Source organism: Cyprinodon tularosa, unplaced genomic scaffold (assembly GCF_016077235.1).
Source record: "Cyprinodon tularosa strain WSP-4 unplaced genomic scaffold, ASM1607723v1 ctg338, whole genome shotgun sequence".
Taxonomy (NCBI): Eukaryota; Metazoa; Chordata; class Actinopteri; order Cyprinodontiformes; family Cyprinodontidae; genus Cyprinodon; species Cyprinodon tularosa.
In genome coordinates this window covers 1,461,736-1,485,354 of record NW_024039050.1, presented here as the reverse complement: position 1 = coordinate 1,485,354, position 23,619 = coordinate 1,461,736, and the positions used below count along the sequence as shown (strand labels likewise).

At 45.6% G+C, this 23,619-nt stretch overlaps 1 protein-coding gene across 2 annotated transcripts in view; it reads right to left on the bottom strand.

The window, feature by feature from the left end:
• The window catches only part of arid1b (AT rich interactive domain 1B (SWI1-like)), a 40,240-nt gene that overhangs the window by 3,835 nt on the left and 12,786 nt on the right, over positions 1 to 23,619 (bottom strand). The window contains exons 3-21 of one of the 2 annotated variants that reach the window (XM_038294269.1): positions 20,385 to 20,528; positions 20,139 to 20,252; positions 16,757 to 16,997; positions 16,596 to 16,682; positions 16,387 to 16,521; positions 15,998 to 16,313; positions 15,581 to 15,690; positions 15,379 to 15,488; positions 8,896 to 9,036; positions 8,571 to 8,780; positions 8,249 to 8,459; positions 5,576 to 5,711; positions 4,922 to 5,100; positions 4,491 to 4,635; positions 4,293 to 4,409; positions 3,060 to 3,132; positions 2,066 to 2,822; positions 1,860 to 1,990; positions 1,328 to 1,781 (exon numbers count right to left, since the gene is read on the bottom strand). In XM_038294269.1, coding sequence (XP_038150197.1) covers positions 1,328 to 1,781; positions 1,860 to 1,990; positions 2,066 to 2,822; positions 3,060 to 3,132; positions 4,293 to 4,409; positions 4,491 to 4,635; positions 4,922 to 5,100; positions 5,576 to 5,711; positions 8,249 to 8,459; positions 8,571 to 8,780; positions 8,896 to 9,036; positions 15,379 to 15,488; positions 15,581 to 15,690; positions 15,998 to 16,313; positions 16,387 to 16,521; positions 16,596 to 16,682; positions 16,757 to 16,997; positions 20,139 to 20,252; positions 20,385 to 20,528 — 3,811 coding nt within the window. Of the gene's footprint in view, positions 1 to 1,327; positions 1,782 to 1,859; positions 1,991 to 2,065; positions 2,823 to 3,059; positions 3,133 to 4,292; positions 4,410 to 4,490; positions 4,636 to 4,921; positions 5,101 to 5,575; positions 5,712 to 8,248; positions 8,460 to 8,570; positions 8,781 to 8,895; positions 9,040 to 15,378; positions 15,489 to 15,580; positions 15,691 to 15,997; positions 16,314 to 16,386; positions 16,522 to 16,595; positions 16,683 to 16,756; positions 16,998 to 20,138; positions 20,253 to 20,384; positions 20,529 to 23,619 lie in introns of both variants that reach the window. The other variant, XM_038294268.1, reaches the window with a different exon arrangement.

Sequence of the window (23,619 nt, the reverse complement as noted above, 5' to 3'; positions counted from 1 at the left end):
TAAATTAGTTGACAATTATTTCAATAATCAATTAATCATGATTAATTGTTTCATACTAAAATTATTATTCCCCCACTAAATAGTAAAAGTCAGAATTTATCATCATCTAGAGAATAACAGGAAGTGAAATGCAGCTCTAGACAAGCTGCATGTGTCACTGCAAAAAAATTAAATCTAAATAAGTCATTTTTTCTTAAATTAAGAATTTAAGTGAGACTCTTTGCAAATGGAACAAGACAATTTACACTTAAAATAAGAAAACATAATTGCATTGTCTTATTTCAAGTGCATTTTATCTAGATACCTTATTTTAAGAGTGAAAATACTCATTCTATTGGCAAATCATCTTATTTATCTGCTCAAATTAAGGGTAAATACCCTTAATTTAAGAAATTTTTACTAATTTTGAGATCATTTTTGCAGTGTGATGTCATCAGTACGCTACTGTTTCAATTGATCCATATTTATGCTGCGTGCTCCGTTCTCCCCGAGTCCGGACTTTCCTCGTTCTTCTCCAGAACATACTTGGCGAGGACACGAGTCCGTACTTATGTTCTTCAGAAATGAGAAACCATAAACAAAAAGGGCAGAATGAATAAAGGATGGACACGAAGGAGGAAGGAAACAGAGCAGAGGGCTTCAGACAGAGGTGAGGGAAAGATGATAAATTCTGCATGATTATTTAATTTTTCACATTTATCTGGACCTGAAATTAAGAGAAACAATCCCAGACTGATCCACGCAGGAAAGGAACCCTGGAAACTTTAGATGTTTATATACTGAGAATAGAATCTAGTGGTGGAACAGTTCACAAAATCCACGATTCGGTTTGGTTCACGGTTTCATGGTCATGGTTTTCGGCTCGGTTTGGGATATGTTGATTGTTAGCCTGAATGCTTGCACACAGTTTTTATCCACAACTTTCTTTCCGCCGTCATCGTAGGTCACTCTAAATGCAAAGTGGTCCCATACAGCAGACATATAAAGTGCTGCTGGCGCGTCTTCCAACTCCTGTTCTTTCCCACTCGCCATACCCACACAATTCTCCACAACAACTGATTTTTTTCTGCTACGCTGCTTTGCTGATTCTTCTTGTTGTTTACTACTGGTGGTTGGCTTTGGTCGCAGTACCGCCACCTTCTGCTCTGGAGTGTAAACGCTTCGCCTATGAGAAAAAGGAGCAGCGCATGAACCGAACGCAACACACGCGAACCGAACGGTTCAGACGGTTTTCATAAACCGTTCCATCCCTAATAGAATCGGTTTCTGTTTTTTTGTTTTGTTTTCATTTCTCCAGATCATGAAGGAAAGCTGTTCTAATCTTTACCTCCTTCTTTCTGGGGCTGTTCCTCCTCTGGGGGGCCCCCTCCATCCTCCCTCTCCAGCTCTGTGGGGGTGGAGTCGTCGGTTCGAGGTTCAAAGTGCGTCTGGATGTGAGCCGTGGAGTCTCCGCCTCCGGCCTTCCAGTGCAGCAGGCCGCTGCTGAAGCCGTCGGGTCGAGCCGCCGCGTTCCAGCGCTGCTCCGCCTCCTCCCAGCTCTCCCCCGTCTCCTCCACCTTGATCGGCCGCTTGTCATACTTGCTGCTCTGAGGAGGGCGGGACTCCGTCTGCTCCGTGACCTCCCGCTGGGGGACGGGTTTGACGTCCTCGTCCTCAGATGTCTCCATGTCGTCGGTGGGGGGCCCTGCATGGGGCCCCACCTCGTACTCCTGGAGGATCCCGAACATCTGGATGAGGCAGCGGCGATAAAACTCCACGACGAGCTCCAGGAATCCTGGCAGCTGCAGGAGGAGAAAAACAGGTCTGGTTCTGATGGACAGAACATGGCGGCGGCGGCGGGTTGGGGGCGGCGGCGTTACCTGCGTCAGGTTGAAGGAGCCCACGGTGCTGTCGTCGTACAGCAGGATGTTGATGGTGTCCAGCGCCCAGGTGCTCTCTGCCAACAGGCCCGACTTCAGTGACATCATCACTCGCCACGCCTCCGGGGTTCCTGACCAATCAGATAACAGAGTGAGCGTCCCTCCGTCTCCTCGTGTCCCCGTGTCTCTGTGTGTGGCGGTCCTACCTGTGTCCTTGGCTGTGAGCCGTCTCCGTGGTTTCACTTTGGGGGGTGTGGCCTCCACCGACCCGGGGGGGAAGCTGACCTCTCTGTAGACCAGGGGGAGGCCCTGAGAGGCCGGGGGCCCGGCCGGGGCCCCAGGAAACCCTGGTTTCTTAGCGGAGGACATGTAGGGGCCGCTGTTGGGGGACAGGGAGCCCACTGGGGGCCGGGGGAAAGACGAGGGGCTCTGAGACCGAGCCACGTGGTTAGGGATGGTGGGCGTGGCCTGGAAGGACGAGGGGGGCTGCCGGGAGGGGAGGGGGGGCATGGAGGAAGAGGAGGAGTGGGGGGGGAAGGTAGGCTGGCGCTGGGTGAGGGGACCGGGGGGCCACTGGCCGTCCTGGGGGGCCCTGCCCTCCTGGTCGTCCCCTCTGTTCATGCTGGTGAAGGGGGGCCCCTGGCCCTGCCGGCTGTATGTGTAACCCAGGTCTGTCCTCTGGGGCCAAAGGTTGGGCTGTGGCCCTTCTCCAGGGCCCCCAGGCCCCGCTGTGGGGCCCGAACCCATCATTCCATGCTGCGGGGGGCCTTGCCTGTCTCGGCTGTAAGGGTACTGGTACTGGCCGGGGACGGGCCGACGTTCGGGGGCAGAGTAGCCCCCGGCTCCTGATCCAAAGGGGCCATAGGGGTCCGGCTGCTGAGAGCCGTACTGCTGCACGCCGAAGGCCTCGCCCTCATGACGCTTAGCGGCGGGGAACATCCCCTCCATGGGGCGCTTGTAGCCCTGCAGAGGGAGAAACCAGAACCTGTTAGAGACCGGGGCCCAAACAGGGGCCCCAAGTCTGATCTGGGATCAGGTTTCCAGGGTGAACGGCTCTGATGTGCCAAACTGAGCAGGAACCAACCGGACTTTTTAACCAGTTTAACCTTCAGATAACCTAAACAGAACAAGATGGAGTCTCTCCGTTCAGAAACGACCGCATCATGTGAGCAGCCTGGTTCAACCTGCAGCAGAACTCACCTGCTGCTGAGGGTAGAGGGGCTGATGGGAACTGTAGGCCACACCGTGATACTGCTGACCGAAGCCTTCGTGCCTGAAGAGAGAAACCAAACTTTATCAACGCCTTGGATTATTCATCCAGAGAGGTTAAAAAAAACAATCCACTGGACTTTGTTTCCAAGTTTGAAGACGTTTCGCTTCCCATCCAGGAAGCTTTTTCAGTTCAAAATGTCAGAAATAGTCAGTCGTGTCAAAAGTAGAAGTATAGATCCTGCAGTTTAAAAACACTCTGGTAAAAGTTGAAGTATCAACTTGACCTCTTTACTCAAGTAAAAGTGAAAAAGTATGCGCTCCAAAAACGACTTAAAGTATAAAAGTATAAAGTAACCTTTAAAAAAAACAGCCAGAAGCCGCTATATGATTTAAAAGCTCAATTTTTGGACTATTTAGAAAAATTCTTAGAGATAGGGCCAAGGATGAGGGAGGTCTTGATGGTCTCCGTCTCCCGATACGCTCTCGCCTGTGTCCGACCTTTCAGACATTTCAACATCTTTTTCTGAATCCCACATTGTAGCATGGCATAGACAATTCACGTTAGCAGTTTGAAGAACACCTGCTTGCTTCTGGTGATTTCCTTTAGCTAACCAATGAGTGTTTGCGTTCTATGATTCAGGCCAATTCCACTAGTTTTGACTAGATGTGGATGGAGCACATGACGGGAAATAAAGATTTAGAAACATTAAACCGAAGCCAAAAGTAACGAGTAACGTTTGTTTTAAAAAATGTAAGAAATAGAAAGTACAAAGTATAGATACCTAAAAAGTGTACTTAAGTACAGTAACGAAGTAATTGTACTTCGTTATTTGACACCTCTGGAAATAGTGATGAGTTTGAGGCTTTATAGAGTAGCCTAACAAAACCTTGTTTTTGGCCTAGAAAAAAAATGCAAATTAAAACGGGTCCCCCCCTTTGGCCTTGGGGGTCGTTTGGCTTCTTTGTTAGCCTGCAATGCCCCATACCTGTCTTCAGTGTCCACCATATTGGATCAGTCTTCTATTAACATTTCTGTATCTGTAGTATGGGTCTGTTTTATGTGTTGTCTTCTCAGTTTAGAGGGCCCCCTGCCCGTCTTTGCCTAGGGCCCCAAATTTCCTAAATCCGCCCCTGCTCCTCATAGACATGAGGAACAGCTCAATGTTAAAGATATGAACTGAATCAGCTGTAGATTGTTGACATCCTGCAGCCTCCTCTTACCTCTCGGGGGCGTATCTGTTGGGGGGATACATGCTAGCTTCATTTGAAGATGGGCCCATGCTGTTCTGACCTGCAGGGGGCAGTATTCCTCCCTCTGATGCCATCACATGGTCCAGTCTGCAGGACATCGTTACACAGAAGCTTTAGGTTGGCACCAGGCTGACATCCTAGAAGAGGAAGACTCTAGAAGGGTCCTACCTCCGATCGTAGCCGGGGCCGTAGGGGAACTGCGGTCTAGGCCCCATCCCTGTTAAGGGGGCAGAGGATGGTCCACGGAGGTACATGTCCTGCATTGCACCACTGGACATCTGATTCTGACCGAAGGCCTCGCCAGGAATTGGACCTGAAGAAGAAGAAAGAGGAATAAAATCCGTCTGTGGATCCAGTTTAACATCTGAGCTGAAACTGTTTTTCTGCCTGGGAGGAAAAAACTGAGCAATGATGATCCTGTTGGAGAGTCAGTGGTGATGCAATGTCGATGTAAGTGAACAGAACAATGTGTAGATGTGGCCACCGGAGGGCAGCAGAGCACACGTGTTAAACTGGAGGCTCTGGAGCAAAAGTGTTGCTGATTTAGGTGGAAAAATGCAGCAAATCTCTGTGGGCAGAGAAAGAGCTTCACTCCTCACCCTTCCTAGAGCCTCCATACGGGTCTTTGATGGCATCATAGGGCATCCGCATTGGAGGTTCTGTTGGACCCCCTCCCTGCTGGTAGGGGCCACCACCGGGCCCCAGGCCTCGTTTATTGTGAAAGGCTGGATCGTTGACTTCAGAGAACGGGTCCTGGACGCTGACGCCTCCCATGGTCCTGAGGGACATGGAGCAGACGGACATGTGAGGACGACCATAAGACTGATTCACAAAGAAAATAAATACTTTAAAGGCATTCAGAGCAGTGTTGTTTTTGACAGCCATCTTAGATACAGTCTTAGGCCGTTTCTCAATTCTCAACACCGCGAGTACGGACTCGTGTCCTCACCAAGTATGTTCTTGAGAAGAACACAGGAAAGTCTGGACTCTGGGAGAACAGGAGCAAACAGTACAAATCTGGGTCAATTGGAACAGAAGCGCACTGATGACATCACACGCTTGGCTCATCTGGAGCTGCATATCTCCTCTGGTTAATAATAATCTCTAGATAATGATAAATTCTGACTTTTTTTATTTAGTGGGGGAATAATAATGAACACAGTCAGATAAACAAATATTAAATGAAGATTTTTCAAAAAAAAAAAAAAAAGCAACAGAGAAGAAACAACAGAGGCCGTACGCCCCTCCCCTACCTGTTTCCAGACTGGGGACCCATCTGGTTATGGGGGGTGGAGGAGCGGGTCGGGGGCTTCAGGTCTACAGGAGCTTCAGTGAGAGAGCTGCTGCTGGACTGCGGTGTGTTGGGGCCCTGCAGGGAGCCGGAATTTGCTGCAGAGACACAGATCAGAGCATCAGCATCCAACCTGAGAGGCTGAGCAGCGAGACGCAGCTTTAGAGGCACGAGGAACCCCGTTACTGCTGCACCATAAACCCACAATACTGCTCACATTCTTCTCCTTTGCAGCCGTCTGGATTCAAAACTCATTTCTAACCTTAACCAACCTCTGGCCTCAGTCACACCTTGACGATTCAGACCAGCGTCTGCCTGACGTATGAAAAATCTGGCAAAAGTTGGATAAGTTCTGATTACGCTGACACACGTCAACATACGGCAAGTCTTGACGTAGGCCAGTGTATGCCATACGTGGGACATAAGTAACAGCTAAGTTATCTGATGGTTACGTTAAATGTAAGTAACTCATAAGTCGTGGCGTCTAGCTCATCCTAAACCTCTTTGTAACTTGTGCATAACTTAAGCGTAACTTATCCAGAACTTCTCTCCAACGCATATCAACATATCTGACGTGTTCCAGACGAGCACTGAACGTGTTTCTAACTTCCAGCTACTGTATAATGGCGTATTGGCAGCGTTTTGGTATAAAGGGGGTTCACAGGAGGAAACCGTCAGTTCATCATAGGGTGAGCCAGAAGGTGAGGGTGATGGATCCTCCCTGCGTTCACGCCCACCACCAACACACTTCCAAGCAGACATGACGATAAATCTGCTGCGATTGCAAATCTTCTTTCTTTTTCTTTATTCTTTTTTTTTGGGCGGGCGGTAAACAGCAGCTATGTCAAAGACATCTATGCTGCCGTGCGTTATGCATAAGTTAGGCTGTCGTTGGACATAAGTTCTGGACTCGTTACGAATACTCTATGCATATGTCCAAAATTGAACAAATACAAAATAGGGGTGGAACGGTTAACAAAATCCACGTTTCAGTTCACGGTTTGGTGGTCACGGTTTTCGGTTCGGTATATGTTGATTGTTACACCGAAATCCCATAAAAATTTATTAAATTAATGAAAGAATCCCCAAAAATTCATGAATTGTAATTATTTTTAATGATCCGCGGAAACCCTGGATAATTTCCGCATGTTTTGCTGCTTTGAATTTAATCATCTGGCGCATGCCCTCTACCATCTCCAAGGAACTCAGAGCGGACGGGAGCCACAGTGGAGGCTGTAGGCTTTGCTTTGTGCAGGCGGTCTGGAGCGCAGCGGGGCGGAGCGCTGACGGAGTATGTGGGGTTAGCCTGACATGTTGGTCATGTTGCTGTTAGCATAAACAAAACGTGTTGCACAATGCTTGCACACTGTTGCACTTTTATCTACAGCTTTCTTTCTGCCATCATCGTAGGTCACTCTAAATGCAAAGTGGTCCCATACAGCAGACCTATAAAGTGCTGCTGGCGCGTCTTCCAACTCCTGTTCTTTCCCACTCGCCCGGCTACGCTGCTTCGCTTCTTCTTCTTGTTTACTACTGGTGGTTGGCTTTGGTCGCAGTACCGCCACCTTCTGCTCTGGAGTGTAAACGCTTCGCCTATGAGAAAAAGGAGCAGCGCATGAACCGAACGCAACACACGCGAACCGAACCGAGATAGTCGAACCGAACGGTTCGGACGGTTTTCATAAACCGTTCCATCCCTAATACAAAAGTTCAGGCTATGCCAGGTTTTTAGAAGATTCTGGGACGTCAGGCATGCGGCAGCGTGACAGGGCCCTCAGATCTCTGTGGAAACATCTAAAGCTTGTTTATTTGCAGACTTCTTACAAACTAAATCAAACCAGCTGCCCTTCAATAACCAGATACAATCATTTACTGCAAACACAGTTTAGAAAAGATGAGCTGCTACATGTTTCTGCTCTATGAACTATTTTACTATCAGATAAAGCTTAGTAACCTTTGACCAACATAATAGAACTGATTATTTTTATTAAATGGTTTAAAAATGGGTTTTGAGATTGGCAAAAGCACCTTGGAAAAGTATTTACACCTTGATCTTGGGGTCTAACTAGATCCTTACAGTGAAATGGAAGGAAAATGATTGACAGTTTGTAATATTTTTTTTTCCATTAGCAGCTAAACTCACTCAGACTGGATGGAGAAAATCTGGGATCTTTTATTTAGACTGTCAGAAAATGAGGATAAATATCATTTTTTTTTGTTTTTATTAGAGGTTCAGTCACATAAGGTCTGAGTAAAATATTTTTTTGTTCATTTTTGATAATGATCAGAAAAGTTTCTGTTATTTTTTAAGCTTAAAAAAGAAATCAGGTTTTTAAAAGTCTGGAAACAAACATTATTCTACATTATTGTAATATAAATCAGGTAGAAAAGGCAGAAAAAAAAGGAGAACCTGCCTGTTTTCTATCATGTTTATTAAGACGACAACAGAAACGTGTTTATTTCCCTCTGCAGAGTGGGATCACAGAGGCATTGTGGGTAACTGGGTCAAAATGAGGTCACTAATGTTTCTGTTCACACTGAGCTCTCACCAGACGGCTCACCACGAGGCCGTTACATCACTCCATCTGTGAAACAGCAGCGGCTTCTCTGGGCGCCGTGCTTCATGTTGTCTCACCTGGAGAAGGCGGCTGAGCCTTGGCCTGCAGGGAAGCGGGCTTCTTGGCGTCGCCGGCGCCCTCGGGCGGAGGCTCCTCTCCTCTCTCCATCTTGCACTCGTAGGCGAACAAGTACTGGATGTACTGCTTCTTCAGGGAGCTGGCCGAGCTGCTGGACGTCCCGACGTTCAGCAGGGACGACAGCTCTCTCCACTTCTTGTTCTTGTTCACCTGAAAGGAGGAGAGACGCAGACCCAAACCGGATCCATCAACCCGAGGATAGAAAACATGTTTACTGACTAGAGAGGCAGCCGGAGCAAAGAGCAGCGAGGGAAACCTCACCATGGCCAGTCCTCCGACCTCTCGCACAGCCAGGTAAAGGCGGCACAGGTCCAGAGGCTTCTTCCCGACCGCCGGAAGGTTTGGGACCGGCGTCCCTCTCTCCTCCATGAAGGACAGGTAGCGGTCCACCCACAGCCTCCTCTCCGGCTCTGAGCCCATCTCATAGAGCCTGGTGATCTTCTCCGTGGTCATGGTGGCAGCGTTGGGCTTCTGGACACAGAGACGACATCATTTTGCCCTCAGAGGCGCATCAAAGCAGTCGTTTTTTTTCTGAAGGTTCCTAGTCTTTAAAGTCGAACTCAGAATCTTAGTGGGAGGGGCTTACCGGGCTGGGAGGAGTCCTGAGCCAGGCGGGGCAGCTGATGCCATCACCGTCCTCCCCCACACAGGAGGACACGCTAGCCGAGCCGGGGGACATGGGATAGGGGGTGGGGGGGTGCGGCCCGCACTGGGAGCTGTAGCCATCCTGCTGGGAAACACACGGTAACCAGACCCAAGGTCAGATCGTAGAGCGATCAGAGGGATCACCAAGAACTAAACCGCCGGATCTCAACCTGAGCCTACGACATGAAGCCTTCCCCCTTTAACACGCCTGGATCAAAGGGATGAATCAATCTGAGGTGACCTGGAAACCAGGCGGTCATCTGAAGAGTGAAAGCTAAAAAACAATAGTCAGCTAGCGCTACCTGGTGTAATCCTGCTGCAGTGGTAAAATACGCCTTACCCACTGGCCGAAAAACCCATTTAACCCCGAAAACAATCAGCTTCTAGTGGCAGTAGGAACAGTTCACTGATGGTTGACCCGCTAATTTACATGACACCATTGAATGCGACTGTTCGGACGTCAACTCGCCGGTCGGTTCCGATCTAACAAGCAGAAACAACTCTGGTTACATCCGATAAACATGGAGCAGCTCTAGTGAGGGGATTCAGATGGATAATAGAGAGAAACAATAAAGCACACCGACTAAGCCCTCGCTTCCTTCCATGTTGCTCTCCATTGTTTACTTTCCTGATTTTTGTCGCACTGGTGACATCATCAAAGCTAACCTAACGTGACGATGTCAACATGCAGTGGTGGGGGGAGTGGAGGTTAGAGACCTTGCAGCTGCCAGCGAGGGGTTAGACAAGCTTTATCTGCCAATAAGAAGGGAGTAAAATGGCGATTGTTAGCGGTGTTAGAAAAACACGCGTTAACCTGCTATTTTCAGTGGGAAAGAGGAGATATCAGCTTTCTAGTCACGCCATCCTCCACCCAATCAATGAGTGTTTTAGCTCGACAGGGAACCAGATCCAAGTTTTAACACAGAGAAAGAGCCAAGATCTTAAAATGAAAAGTCTGGTCATATTCAGAATTCAAACTTCTGAAAGTACTTTTAATATGAAATTATTTCATACTTTTGAAGAAATGATAAGTGTTTTTAATTCAGAGTAATTTTCATGTGAATGTGCTTTCCTGGAGGCATCCATGTTTGTCAAAGAACACTACTGCCACCTACTGGTTTGTGACGTCACGGTGCGGTATCGGCTGTTGATCAAGTCCCAGTGCTGTATCTGGTTTTTGTCACAACGCGCTATTATCCAAGTCATCTTGAAAACATTCTTCTTCCAAATCTTGGCTACATATTAGGTGTTTTTTCTCTGGCCAGAAGTTCGATGGCAAATCCTCCCTCTTCAAGTTGGCGATCCAACGACCAACCCGTCCGTGGAGGATCAGGAATCAGAAAGGTGGAATAACTCTTTTTTTTCCACTTTTACCCGATGTATTCCAGCATCCAGCTGCCATGCACGTGGACATTGTCAGTTTCACTATAGCTCTGGTGAATTTCAATGGTGAAGTCCTCTGGAAATCTTCAATAATTGTTGTTGATTGCAGATGTGTCTAGTAGTTCCCATTGATTTAGCTTGGAAAGTGGGAAAATGGCGCTAGGCTTACCGCACCGTGACGTCACTGCTGGAAGATGGCAGGAGGAAGGGGCTACTATATTTGGGCAAAAATGGCCGCTCCCAGACTCTGTATTTTTAATTTGTCACTGATTAACGCTAAATTAAATCACTGCTAACGTATTAGTTTTAGGTATAAATAACGATCCATTGATTATTCCTTGCTGACCGGACTTTTTCTTTAACAGAGACCACAACACATTAAGATCGGTACTGAAACTAGTTCCTAAAACAGCAAAAACTTTAGATCAGGACTGAGACCAATTTTAAATACCAGAACACCCTAAAAGCTCCACACATGTTCCTGCTCCACAATCTAACAATGCTAACGCTCTCTTTGGGCAAAAATGGCCGCTCCCAGGCATCGCAACAAATTATTGTTTTTATTTTTTTTTTACTGATTATCTTAAATTCATTAAGTCGCCGCAAACATATTCGTTTTAGATATAATGATCCATTGATTATTCATTTCTGACCGGACTTTTCCTTTAACCTAATTTAAATGCAGTTTTAGATTCCAAGCAACCTGTGCAGAAATGAATGTCGGCAAACTTTTAATGAATCACAGTAAAGTTGGAGCCAAACGCCCTGGAGGCCAATTATCAGGAATCACAGAGCTTCAGTCGGATCAATAATCACTCAGATGGATGAACGTTAACTCCTCTGTTTCATTCTTTCAAAAAATAGACCAGAACCTCATTTCTTCATCCTTTCATAATTTTAAATAATTTCTCTGCTTCCTCACCAAGATCTTCCTCCTGAACATGAGATGGAGAGCAGATTCAGGATCAAAGGGAAACTTCTCTCTGTGACCTGAGCTGACATGTTTCTAACAACCTGGGATTTATTAGTCTCAACTGGAGCAGAAACAAGCACCTTTGTTTGTCACGTCTCATCTTCTTCCAGTGTTTCTCTCACAGTTTATATAGAATAATAACTTAAAAACTAGGCTAGAGTGAGTAAACTTCTCCGTCTTGAAACGAGCAGCAGCAGCAGCAGCAGAGGTTGGAAGACCAAGTCGACAAACTGCAGGATCAAAGCAGCTCAACTCCAGTTAAAGTCAGAACCTCGGCAGCCGGAGCCAGATCTGAGCCGGCTGGGATCAAGGTCGCCTCCTCGCCTCCTCCTAATGAGGGGAGCAGAGTCAGACGGGAGCAGCGAGGTGGAGACATGGGAGCTGTAGAGATGAGCTGCAGCTCCTCGTTTTGCTGGAAACAAACTGATCATCACTGTCAGCCAAACAGAGAGCGGCTTTTTACCCAGATTCTCCCACCTGGAGTTATTCTCACCTCAGGTTTAATCTCCACATCAGATCCTGTTTCTGTTTCAGAGATTCAGCCTAAAAAAAGGAAAACTCTAAATGTGGAGCTTTAATCCCCTCACTGAGATTTATTTAACCAGTTAGAACAATAAATTATCTGCATCATTAGAGGTGAAAAAGGCTCTGAGTCTCACTGAGGAAGAAAAATCAGATTGAAACCCAGTAGATTCTGAACCTTTAGTCAAAACACGTTAGAAGATAACTAGTTTATCTAAGGCAGGAGTAACAATTAAAAATCAGCAGCATCTTAATGAAGAAAATCATCAACCAGTAAAGGTCCGGAGATATTTTTAATTATAATCTGTTACTTTAAACTAGGGATGCACGATATAATCGGCCCCCTATCGGTATCGGCCTTAAAACTGAATATGGGACATCGGCCACCCCACCGATATTTAACCCGATATTTGATCAACTTCTGAGTTTCTAAAGTGTAAAAAAAAATACTACTTCTTCTTCCTCAGAAACTTTTTTACAGATTTAAAAACTTCTAAAGACGAGGGAAAAAATATTGTTACATTAAAATATCCCAGTATCTTCATATGCTGATATATTGCCATTTAAAAACACCATATCAATCTCTTTTACTAATGAAATATTGCTATATGTCATCGTTATGCTACGAAATCCCCCGAAAATTCACCAAATGTTGCCATATTTTTATATGTTGATATATTGACGCGGTATGGATCTATTTTACTAACAAAATCTCACAAGAATTTGCAAAATATCACGAGAGTTTGTAACAGAAAGATGAAATTTCACCAGATTTTGAAAGTAAAATAGATCGATACCGCGTTTTTAAAAATCTATTTGATATCAGCATATGAAAATATATTTGAGTTTATCATTTTTCAAAGTGTCAGAAATGGATAAAAAAACTGCTATTTTCAATGACTACTTATTTTTGTCCAGCTTTAACATCGGTATCGATATCAGTTATCGGCTACATGAGTTTTAAAATATCGGCATATCGGATATCGGCCAAAATCCCAATATCGTGCATCCCTACTTTAAACGGAACTTAACACTGAAAGAAAATTAGGCGCTTATGCATCATGTTATACATTGGTTTTTTTAATAATAAATATATACAAAAAAAAAGTGAAATTTTTTTCATTTTAAAACTTAAAGTCTTATTTGAAGTAGAGAACAATCGTTTAGTTTGCTATACAGACAATTTCCTGATTTATATATTTTATCAAACACCTGAACATACAGTTTTTTGTTATTTTTCTTTCTTTTTTCTGTCTTAATGTTGGCAGTGAGCTTTAGGCTGCCCTGCAAGGCTTTAAACCTGGGTTTATCCGGAGACTAAGCCATTCTCAAGCACATATCAAGGAGCTCATTTTGAGCCTGGATCCAGATTTATTGTTGATTCTGTTCATGGTGGAGAATCCTGCTTCACAGCAGCAGGTTGAGCCAAACATCCTCTAAATGTGCAGGGTCATCTTTGAGCACGCCATTTCACTTTTCTTTCACCAGTTCACCACAGTTCTTCCAGCAGTCCACACTTTCTCTGCTCTCTTTTTCTCATCGTCTTCTCCTTCTTTCCCGGCTTGCCACAGGTTTGACTGCTGTGTCTAAAAGTAGCAGCAGCAGCAACCCAGACTGACAGCTCATTGGCTCATTTGGATCACGTGCAGCCTGGAGCCGGACGCTCCCCAGGGCTTTACCGTATTAACAGGAGAAGCGGCGCAAGTGAAATTAGACACTGCCGTCTGAAAACACGCAGTCATTTATAATCGTTTTAAATCAGTTGGGCCCGGATTAGCCAGGAGGTGGGTCCGGACCAGGACCGCGGTCCGCTAATCCGTGAACTCTGCTTTACAGTTTACATCCGACTGAACTTGTTTTTTGTTATTTTATGACTAAATCTAATTCAGGTTGATCGTAATGATTGAACTCTGGAATAAAGAAAACATCCAGGTCGCTGCTTTTAGTCTTAAACTGAATTTAGTTATTTCAGTTTAGCGCTGCAGCTAACGATTCTAAAGAGCTTCAAAGGAAATAAAAAAAACTAGCAAGTTCCAAACCCTTAATGTTTTAAAAAGGTTCAAGATGCTCCCACTGTTTTTTTTTCTGCAGGATCAAAAAGCCTGAAATGTCCATCCTGGATTTGACCCTTATTGATTGATTTTCCCTTATAGCAGTTTTTAAAGAATCACAGTGAAAAAATAACACCTGTTTTAACAGTACAAAAACTGTTTTAACAGTACAAGAGAATACTTTGAAAAATAAACGAAAAGTTTAAAGCCGAGGGGCTGAGGTGATTTCTAGTTTAGGAACCGTGACTCTGGACAGGAGAACAATCAGGGCCGTGAAACGGTGAAGACCTAGAGGCAAACATCTCAAGGAAACATTTAGCAGTTTTGGAAACATGCAAATTGGAACGGAAGAGGTGATCCACCCCTTTGGGATGGGGATTGTTTAGCTTCTTTTGTTAGCCTGCAATGACCTATAATCGTCTAAAGGCTGATTTATACTTCGAAACCAGGTTGTCTGCTTGTGTCGTAGTGAACGCAGAGATGTCCCCACTCCCTTCCGCAGACACTCAGTGGCACTGCAGACAGGAGGCCTCTGATTGGTCAAATCTACATCCGCTCTACACTATGCGTATTTCCTGTTTGATTCCTTACCGGCTTGTTTTGTTTGTATGACCACCATTGTGAAAAACGGCTCGTGAAGATGGACCAACAACAAGAGCGAGGTGCGCGAGAACGCTGGGATCCTTTTTCCACCTGGATCCCCGCTCTTTTTGGCCCTCATATCCCTCCATTGTCGCAAAAACCTGCCCCCACTTCCTCACCGCCGCGGCCGTATCTAGACCCACAGCTGGTTCCTGATTGTCCCTCTGGCGTTGTGGCGTGGAATGACATAGCGCAGATCACTTCAATATTGGGCATAAATCAAAAATATCTGCGAAAAGCTGTGGGAGCAGGACTTGAACTCAGAACCTCAGGATTCCAAGCTCTATACCCTAACCACTAGGCCGCCACTCTCTGGTGATCTCACCTAAAAACTTAATCCCAGGATAAAATAGCTCAAACCATCGCACCTCCACCACCTTGCATTAGAGAGAAAAGTGTACTTTATAGACAGATCTGTGTCTGCGTCATACTTGCAACTAGACTAAAGCAGTCGCATGTCATTTTTACATACCAGTAAATAAATACCTGAAAACATCAGTTATTAACTAAAACAACAATATTAACGCATGATATTGATATCGGCCAAAAATAACCGGTTCTTCCCTGAAAAATCCTCAGAAATGCACCGAATTAATAATCTAAACATTAAACTTCTGCTTGCTAAAACATTATTCCCTCTTAAAGCTGACTGGCTTTGTTCACAGTATCTCAGGTGTTTTTATATCATCCCTGAACTTTCACCTTCAGATGCCTCCTTAAAAGAGTTTAGAAACTGCAGCTGTGGACAGAGGCTGCTCAGACCTGCAGAAATGTTCAGCAGTCAAGCTCCTGAATCTTTCATTAATTTTTCTGAAGAATCGAGCTAAAGGGAGAAATGAGCTGAGGAACAAACCTTCAGTTTGAGCTGTTCGGCTGCAGGACCGACGGCCTCCCTGCTGAGCTCCATCCGCTGCTTTAGTTCTCCATGAGGACCCATCCCGTCAGCAGCCATCACCCCTAAGCCTGGCAGGAAGGAATTAAAAACACAGATGATGGATTACGCCCCCTGAGACATTCCTGATCCTAAATATGGGGCTTCTGGACTGCGGTCCTACCTGCGGCGGTGTAAGGGGGTCCCTGTGGGGTCATCCTGCCGGAGTTGCTGCCCGGCTGCAGGCTGTAAGGCCCTCCTCCCATCGGGCTCATTGCTGAGTAGCCGCCCTGCCTGGATGTGGATGGAAACTCATCATATTTCATATTTAAGGTCGTCAACAGAGACGCAGCTTATAACAAATGATGAACATAAAAAAGGAACATCATCATCATCAACCTTTTCTGATGGTTGAATTCAGGAATCAAAGCGAATCTTTTCAGTTTTATGATAATCGCTCGTTTAAAAGGAAACCGGTTCCTGCGTCTCGTTCAGACTCGTCTGCAGAGCATCGTTTAACGAACCGTTTCCTTTTTCTCCAAACAGTTCAGCTTCCAGACACCAGAGGGCGCTTCTCTGCCACCTATCACCTGGTTCTCACCTGCTGTGGGAGGAGTTGGCACCTGGTCCAGAGTTGGGGCCCATCTCCGGCGGCTTACAGCTGGCATTTGGCCCTAAGGGCCCCATGCCTTGGCCAGCAGCTTGGGGCATGTTTGGGGAGGTGGGGGCCATGGTGCCCGGTCCTGCAGTGTAGGGACGGCCCCCGGCTCCAGGCCCGGGGCCACGGCCTGATGGGGTTGAGGGGCCTTGACCGTGCATGGGGCCCGTGGTGTTCAGGCCCACGTTGGGCCCCGGGGTTGGACCGCTGTAGCCGGCAGCAGGCGTCCCTCCGTAGTGGGGGGGCCGGGGGTAGTTACCTGTAGATCAAAGCGGACGTCACACAGAGACAGAATCATTCTTCTGCAGCAGCATGGGGCCCTTATGTCTTACCTGGGGGGCCGTAGGAGTGGCTGCTCTGGTGGTAGGGGCTGTTGTGCATGGGGCCCACTGGTGCCGGGTGGGGGGACATGGGTGAGGGTCCAAAATGAGAGCCCTGGGTGCTGCGCTGCATGGAGGGTGGGAAACCTGAAAAAGATTCATAGAGCAGTGAGAGGCGGCCCTCATTCTGGGCCCCCAGATGATCGAAACGGAGCAATTACCTCTGTCTGAAGGCATGGCTGACTGGGAGGGATGGGAGCCAGCATCTGATCCAGGACCGGGGGCCACCTGGGGGGCCACCTGAGAGCCTGAGACACAGACAAGATAAAATGTTACAGCACAGTTTAAGTTGTGGCGTCATTCTTCATCATCCTCAGCCAACCTGGGCCGCTGGTGCTGGTGGGGGACAGGGGCCCTGAACGGGATCCCGCGGGGGACAGCGATGGGGCGGGCGAAGGCCCAGTTCGAGCTGGCGGGGGGAGGCGCGGCGAGACGTGGGGGGAGAACGGTGAGCGGGCCCCTGGGGTCCCTTGGTCTCCGTGAGTGCTGCCAGACCCCGAGGCCCCTGAGCTCACCGGGGCCTCCGTGCCGGTGAGCAGGTCGTCGATGGAGCGGGAAAGGTCCTGGAAGAGAGACAGAGACTCATTGATGGTCCGGGTCACCGACACGGTGGGACGGTTATTTACAAAAAAACTATAAAAAAAAAAACCCATTTAGTTAAGAACAAGTGTCGCATCATCATAACTTTAAAAACTATGGATGTCTAGATGTCCGAACATCCTTAAAGCACAACTTCCCTCACGGTCAGCTTCCTGACAGCAGATACACTCCATCGCCGTTGGCAACCGTGAACACAGGGTTTATACAGGAATGAATAACTCAAATTTAATGCTTTTTAAAGCTCTTAAAAATAATTTTAATGCCACCAACAGGTACCCGTCGACAGGCTGCAGCCATGTCCTGAATTCCTCGTTTTCCAGCCGCTTTTGTTGAAATTTGCTTATTTCCGCCCCATTCTCTAGCCTTTTCTCTGACTCAACCTTCTTTTCTGAACATACAGCTTTGCGATCAACCGGAAGCAGTTCCATACAAATATATCATGATATAATAGGTCTGACGAAATTGCTTTTATAAATTTTTTTTTTAATAAAGCATTTTAAATGCCACAATAAACACATTTAATGAATTTTAATGCCAATTAAGGCCTTAATTTAAACAATAATTTAATGACTTTTCATGATTTTTAATGACCCGCAGAAACCCCTGGAACAGCAGCAACACCAGGCAGTATGGAGGTGACCCGGAGCGGACACATGTAGCGGCCGAGCATTTCAGGGATAAAGCCCCCCAGATAGTGAGGGAGAGCTGGGACCTGAGGATAACCTGACTGCCTGCCTGGGAAACGGGGAATCAGGGTAAGAAATGATCCATTTCTCTGGAGGTTTGGACTCACTGTGGCAGCCGGTGGCTAAAGGACCCTGTGCTGCAGAAATATGTTCCTTCTGACGGCTGCACTGTTCCTTCTGAGGCTAAAATGGATAAAGTCGGAGAATTAAGCTCTAGTGATGGACGTTTTTGAGATAGGAGCGTGTCAACATAACTGCTTCCGTCTCTGCTCTGCCTGCTTAGCATGTTTTCATTCCCTGTCATTACGGTTGATTGTGTTGGTCGGTCAGTAGAGCCCTGCTTATAGGCGTTGAAATTAAAACACTGGGAGCAGCTTCAGGCTGTAGCCGGCTGTCCGATGGAGCGCTAGCTAGCCATGAACACCAGTACGGACTCATGTCCTCGCCAAGTATGTTCTTGATAAGAACCCCGGAAAGTCTGGAGAACAGGAGAACGCAGCATAAATATGGGTCAATTGAAACAGAAGCGTAAGTCAGAAAAAAACTCAGAATTCAGACTTTTTCTCATATTATACTAAAATAAAAAAATACTTTTTTTATTGTTTCAGTGGCCCTAATCCTCTTCCATAGATTCATAACAGCCGCTAAGGTTAATTGTATTTAATGCTTTCTGACATTAGAAGTTTATTCTGTGCATTTAGAGCTGATGCATATTTTATTTTCTGTCTCTGTTTCACTCAAAGCTTTCATTGAGCTTCTCACAAAATTGTATAAAATTGTAAGAAGACAGTAATAAAAGAGCAAGAAGCTCAGCTTCCTGGTTCAGGAAAGAGAGAGTTTGGCTTGCTGTTAATCTGCGTTAACATCCACGGTGTATCCAACATTTAGTGATAACAGTACAGGTAATAATTCTGGCCTAAAATCCCACCTTCTGAGTGGAAGCAGAACTCCAGCCTCATCCTGAGCTTTGAATGAATGATAAAGTAAATAAAAATAAAAATGCAGTAATGTAGTGCTGTTCCCCAGCCAATCAGAGCTCTGAATCAACAGCTCCACCAATCAGCAGCTCCTCTCTGTCGGTACAGTGTTTCCCTGCAGCTCCAGTTTACCGCATCTGTTTGTGTATCTCTGTGAGGACCGGAGGTGGTTTCATTCCAGATGTTTGCGGCTTTGTTTCCGTTTCCGCCGATCCGGGTCCTGCAATCTGAGTCAGAAGCAGCTGCACAATCAGCTCATGAGAACCAGAGCCATTATGGATGATGAAACCTCGTGTCATAGAAGAGAATCGGGTTGCCATGACAATATGAAGCCCAAAGACGGAGCTCCACGACCCGATCCGATCTCAGAGCCAGTCTCTTCCACACGGCGCCGTCCGATAAAGAGACCTCTGATCTGAGGTCAGATGTGCAGAGGACTCACAAAGCAGCCGTCTGCTGCAACTCTGCCGTCTTACTGCCCTGTCGTCACAACCAGCAGTCGCCACGGCAACTGCATCAGCAGCAGAAGTTCAGACGGAGGAACAGGAGGCAGCGAGACAAGAAGGAGAGAATGGGAGGGCCTAGGCTCAACATCAGAAGGTCAAAGGTCAGATAGGCTGACAAAAAAGGAGCCTAAAAGCTTAAAGCTGGTTACACTGAAATACACCGTCATTCTCCTGCCCCCCTCCATGAACCAATCCCTGTGAAGCTCCTACTTCACTTGACACACGTCTGAATTTCCCCACTGTGCGACCATAAAGATTTCTGATCTATTTTAGTATCGTTATCTTTTTCCCTTCCCCATCAATGCCATTATGAATATCTATAATCTTTCTCACAGATTTAGCCGTTGGGAATTTAAAGAATAAAAATCGGTTACAGGCGAAGCTTTACTCTGTTTATAAAGCTGCCTCTTTTCAGCATCTTCAAGCAGGATGTTTTAAAACCAGGATCTCAGGAGTATTTTTCTCAGCGAGTCGTTATGGATCAGAACCATCATTAGTTCTGCTGTGCTTCTGACAATGAGACCCAGCGGAAAGCTTCAGCGGCTCGGAGCGCGATCTCTGTACATTTCAGCTGCTGGCAGGGATGGCCGCCATCATTACGGAGAAGGAGGAGGATCTGCAGGACGACCTGAGAGCAAAGGCAGCGGCGGGGCCAGAAGCTGTTCAATCTGCCGCAGTCAGAGTCTGAATCACAATCAGCTCTGCTCTGAAAATAACTCTGCTGTGTGTGTCAGCGCTGACCCACTGGGCCAAACTGGGACGTCAACAAAACACCAGGAAAAACAGATCACTTTAATGATGAGAGGAGGAACACTGAGGGGCTTTTCAAAATAAAATGAAAGTTGAATGTTCAAACTAAGCTGTTATTTTTCTAGGTCATCGATCATTTCCGTCGTTTCTCGGTCAGTAAAAAGCTCTGCTGCTCCTGGACTCACCGGCAGGCTGGACGGCCTCTCCTGCTGGCTCCCACTCATGTCCTCGTGGTTTGGTTTCCCAGGAGTCATCGCTGCAGACTTGCCCCGCCCCCCGTACGCCTCCTGAGGGACCTCCTGGAGACAGATTCAGCTTTAGCTCGACAGGTTAAAACAAGCAGGATGTCAGAATCAACCAATCAGCATCCCGTCCTCATTCAGAACATTTTCCACTTCGGATATACTGTCACCATGGAGACGGAATCCTACCTGTGAGGGCAGCGGGCAGGGCTGCATGTAGGGAGGCTGGCTGGGGGCAGCCGGCTGCTGCTGGGGGGGGCTGAAGTACGGCGGCTGACCCGGTTGGCTGTAGCTGCTCAGGTTCTGCTGCTGCGAGCCGTACTGAGAGCCCATCTGAGGGGAAACGGGTCCGGTTAGCCCGCAGGTCAGAGTGATTTTAGACAGAAAAACGCTGACTCTGCTGCTCAGGTGGACGATGTCGCCTCTAAAAGGCTCCTAGTTCTGTTTAGTTTCTACAGAAATAAACTGGACATAAATAATAAATAATTCATCTAAAACAGGGGTGGGCAGTTCCAGTTCCTGGGGGCCGGTATCCTGCAACTTTTAGATGTGCCTTTGGTTCAAAGAACCTGAATCAATCAGATAATAGGGAGGAACTAACTGCAAACTGAGGAGGTAACTCAGCCATTTGATTCAGGTGTGTTGGACCAAGGATGGATCTAGAAGTTGCAGGTTACTGGCCCCCAGGAACTGGAATTTCCCACCCCTGATCTAAACCCTAAAAAATAATCAAGAAAATATCGAAGCTCTGATTGTAAGAATCTTCAGATTTAAATCGACTCAAAAAGACATTTTCATCATATTCTTATTGCAGTAAAAGCATTGAAATCCTCACTGCTAAACATTTAGTTATGTTTCAAGTTCACTGTAAAATGTTTGTTGTTTAGTCTAAAAGAAAAGTAAAAAAAGTTTGATGAAATCTGTATTTTCTTTTCATTTTTTAATCAAAGTAAATTAGGGCTGAAACAGTAAATCGGATTAAGCGTGATTAATCGATTATTGAAGTAATAATCAAGTGACTGACTGATAAGCAATTAATTGTTAATTGGAGAATAGAGACTCTAAAACATGCCTTTAGCTGAAAAAGTGACCCAATTAGGCTTCGTTCACACTGTAGGCCTTAATGCTCGATTTAGATATTTTTTTTTAAATCCTTTTTTTTGTGTGTTGCCGTTCACATTTCCAAATATATGCGACATGTATGTGATCTCCTGTGTGAACTGCATTCACACAGCTTAAACAAACGTCACAAGCCAGCGTGCACCGTGTTTAGGGAAGTAAACATGGATGGTAGTGCTGGAGCGCATCTAGCGTCTTTCCCAACCTTAAAACTCAATCGTTTGAAGATGGTAAAAAGAAAAAAGACTGCTCTCAACATCATCGTCCACCATGGTTGTTTTCTTCCCGCTTCTGTGTAGCAAGACACAGAATTGGGACCTTTTATTGACTATTAATGACGTTCAGGTCAATTAATGGCCGGAGTTATTCATGCCGTCATGAAAAGATTAGGTACAGGTTGGGAGTGCAGGTGGCGCAGTGGTTAGCACGCACGACCATGTGCAGAGGCCTAGTCCTCGACGCAGGCGACTGGGGTTTGAATATGGTCGTCTCTCATACTCTCTTTCTTGTCAGCCTACTGTCGAAAAAACGAGCCACTAGTGCCGTAAAAACTTTAAAAGAAAAAAGGGTTATATACAGGTCGCTTATGGGCAAAAAAAATAAATAAATAAATTGGATTTGGGTTACTTTAGGCTGCTGTGTGAACGTAGAACCAAGATTGTTAAATACATAAAAATTTTGCTTCAAGATTAAAAACCAGAACTCCTCAAGTGAAAAAGTTTTAATTTCACCTTGTTTTAATTCCGTAAAAAATCTTCTTTAAAGAATCTTTGCCTATCTGATTATTTATTGATTAATCAAAAACAAATGATGAGATTAATCGCTCATCAAAATACATTTTTATGCCTTTAAGATTATATAATTTCAGCTTTTTTAATTACATTTTATTCACATTTTATGTTTGTAGGACAATATCAGTCATTTTGAACTTATGATAACAGATTTACCAAAAGCAAACTTAATACTATTTTACGTATTTAATGATCGCACAACTTTGAAGAATTAAAATTAAAATACATTTTGGAAATCCAATTTTTAAATATTTGAGTATTTCAAGATCTTTATGTTTTGTAGTTTTTTTTTTTTTTCCTTTTTCTTAGCATGTATTTCAGACAGACATGTTCACAAGTCATTTTTTGCAAGTCCAAGTCAAGTCTCAAGTCTTGAGGCCTGTCGCAATAATCAATTAATCGCACAAAAAATTCTAATCACTTGATTAATTTAAAAAAGTGCAATAATTTTCGTGCTTGCTTGTTTCTCCTTGTGTTTTCATCTCTGTTACTGAGACGGTATAGCTTAAAGGTCGCTATTATATCTATGGAATTATCATTATCTTGAACTGCTAAATGAAAAATACAATTAAAAAAAGCACACGCAAAATTTTTTTCCAGATAAATTTAGCATTTTCTTACAGTATTTCCTGACATTTGTGGTTACAACTTTTTCTAGTTTTAGCAGTAAATGTCTGCTCTTTTATTGAAAATGAGGACTGTGGGGAAAAAAACAATCACAATCCTGCCGTCCACGTACTGTTGCGTCAGTGACGTCAGTGTGTTGCACAGGGAAAAATATGGTTTATGGTTTTCTTTCATTTAAATGTTAGTTTTATGCTTTGCATGTTTGGAGAGGAAGATATGATTTGTTTTTCTTTGTATTTTCTTCTTGAGCTTTGCATGTTTTGATGTTTCTTTTTTATATGATTGTTTTCCTTTATTTTAGACTTTTGAATTTTTCATGCATGTTGGGTAATTGCGCACATTGTAATTGCGCTGCGTAATTGCTGCGCTCAGGTGTGAGCAAGGGCTGATTAAAGCCGACATAAAAGGAGTCTGAAGGAAAGGAGAAGGAGAACGGAATCTGCAGGTGACAGAGACGGACGCGCTGCTGGGGGAGATGCAGGCGGGGTCCGTGCGCACTGTTGGCCGAGTAAGGAGTATTATGGCAGAGGAGGAACCTCGCCTGTAAGTAGCGCTCCCCCTCGCTTAAAGCATAAACAGGAATATATCTTCCGACGGGGTTTTGGCGCGTGGATGCTGGCGTTCTCCTTGCTTCTCTTTTTAGCTGGATCGGTATGGAAAGGGGTGTGGCACGCCAGGGAGTGGAACAGTGCTGGAGCGCCGGAGAGCCTGTGGATCAGCCAGTGGGTGCTGCAGGCTGATCACTCGCACCAGAAGCAGCATAACAAGCGGAGCCCAACTTCCAGCCTCTGACTTTTAAGGAAAACTCTTGAATTTTAGGTTTTATCAGGAGAAGAAAAGGACTGTTTTATTATGCCACTTTTGCTGTGGCTTTTTGTATAAATAAA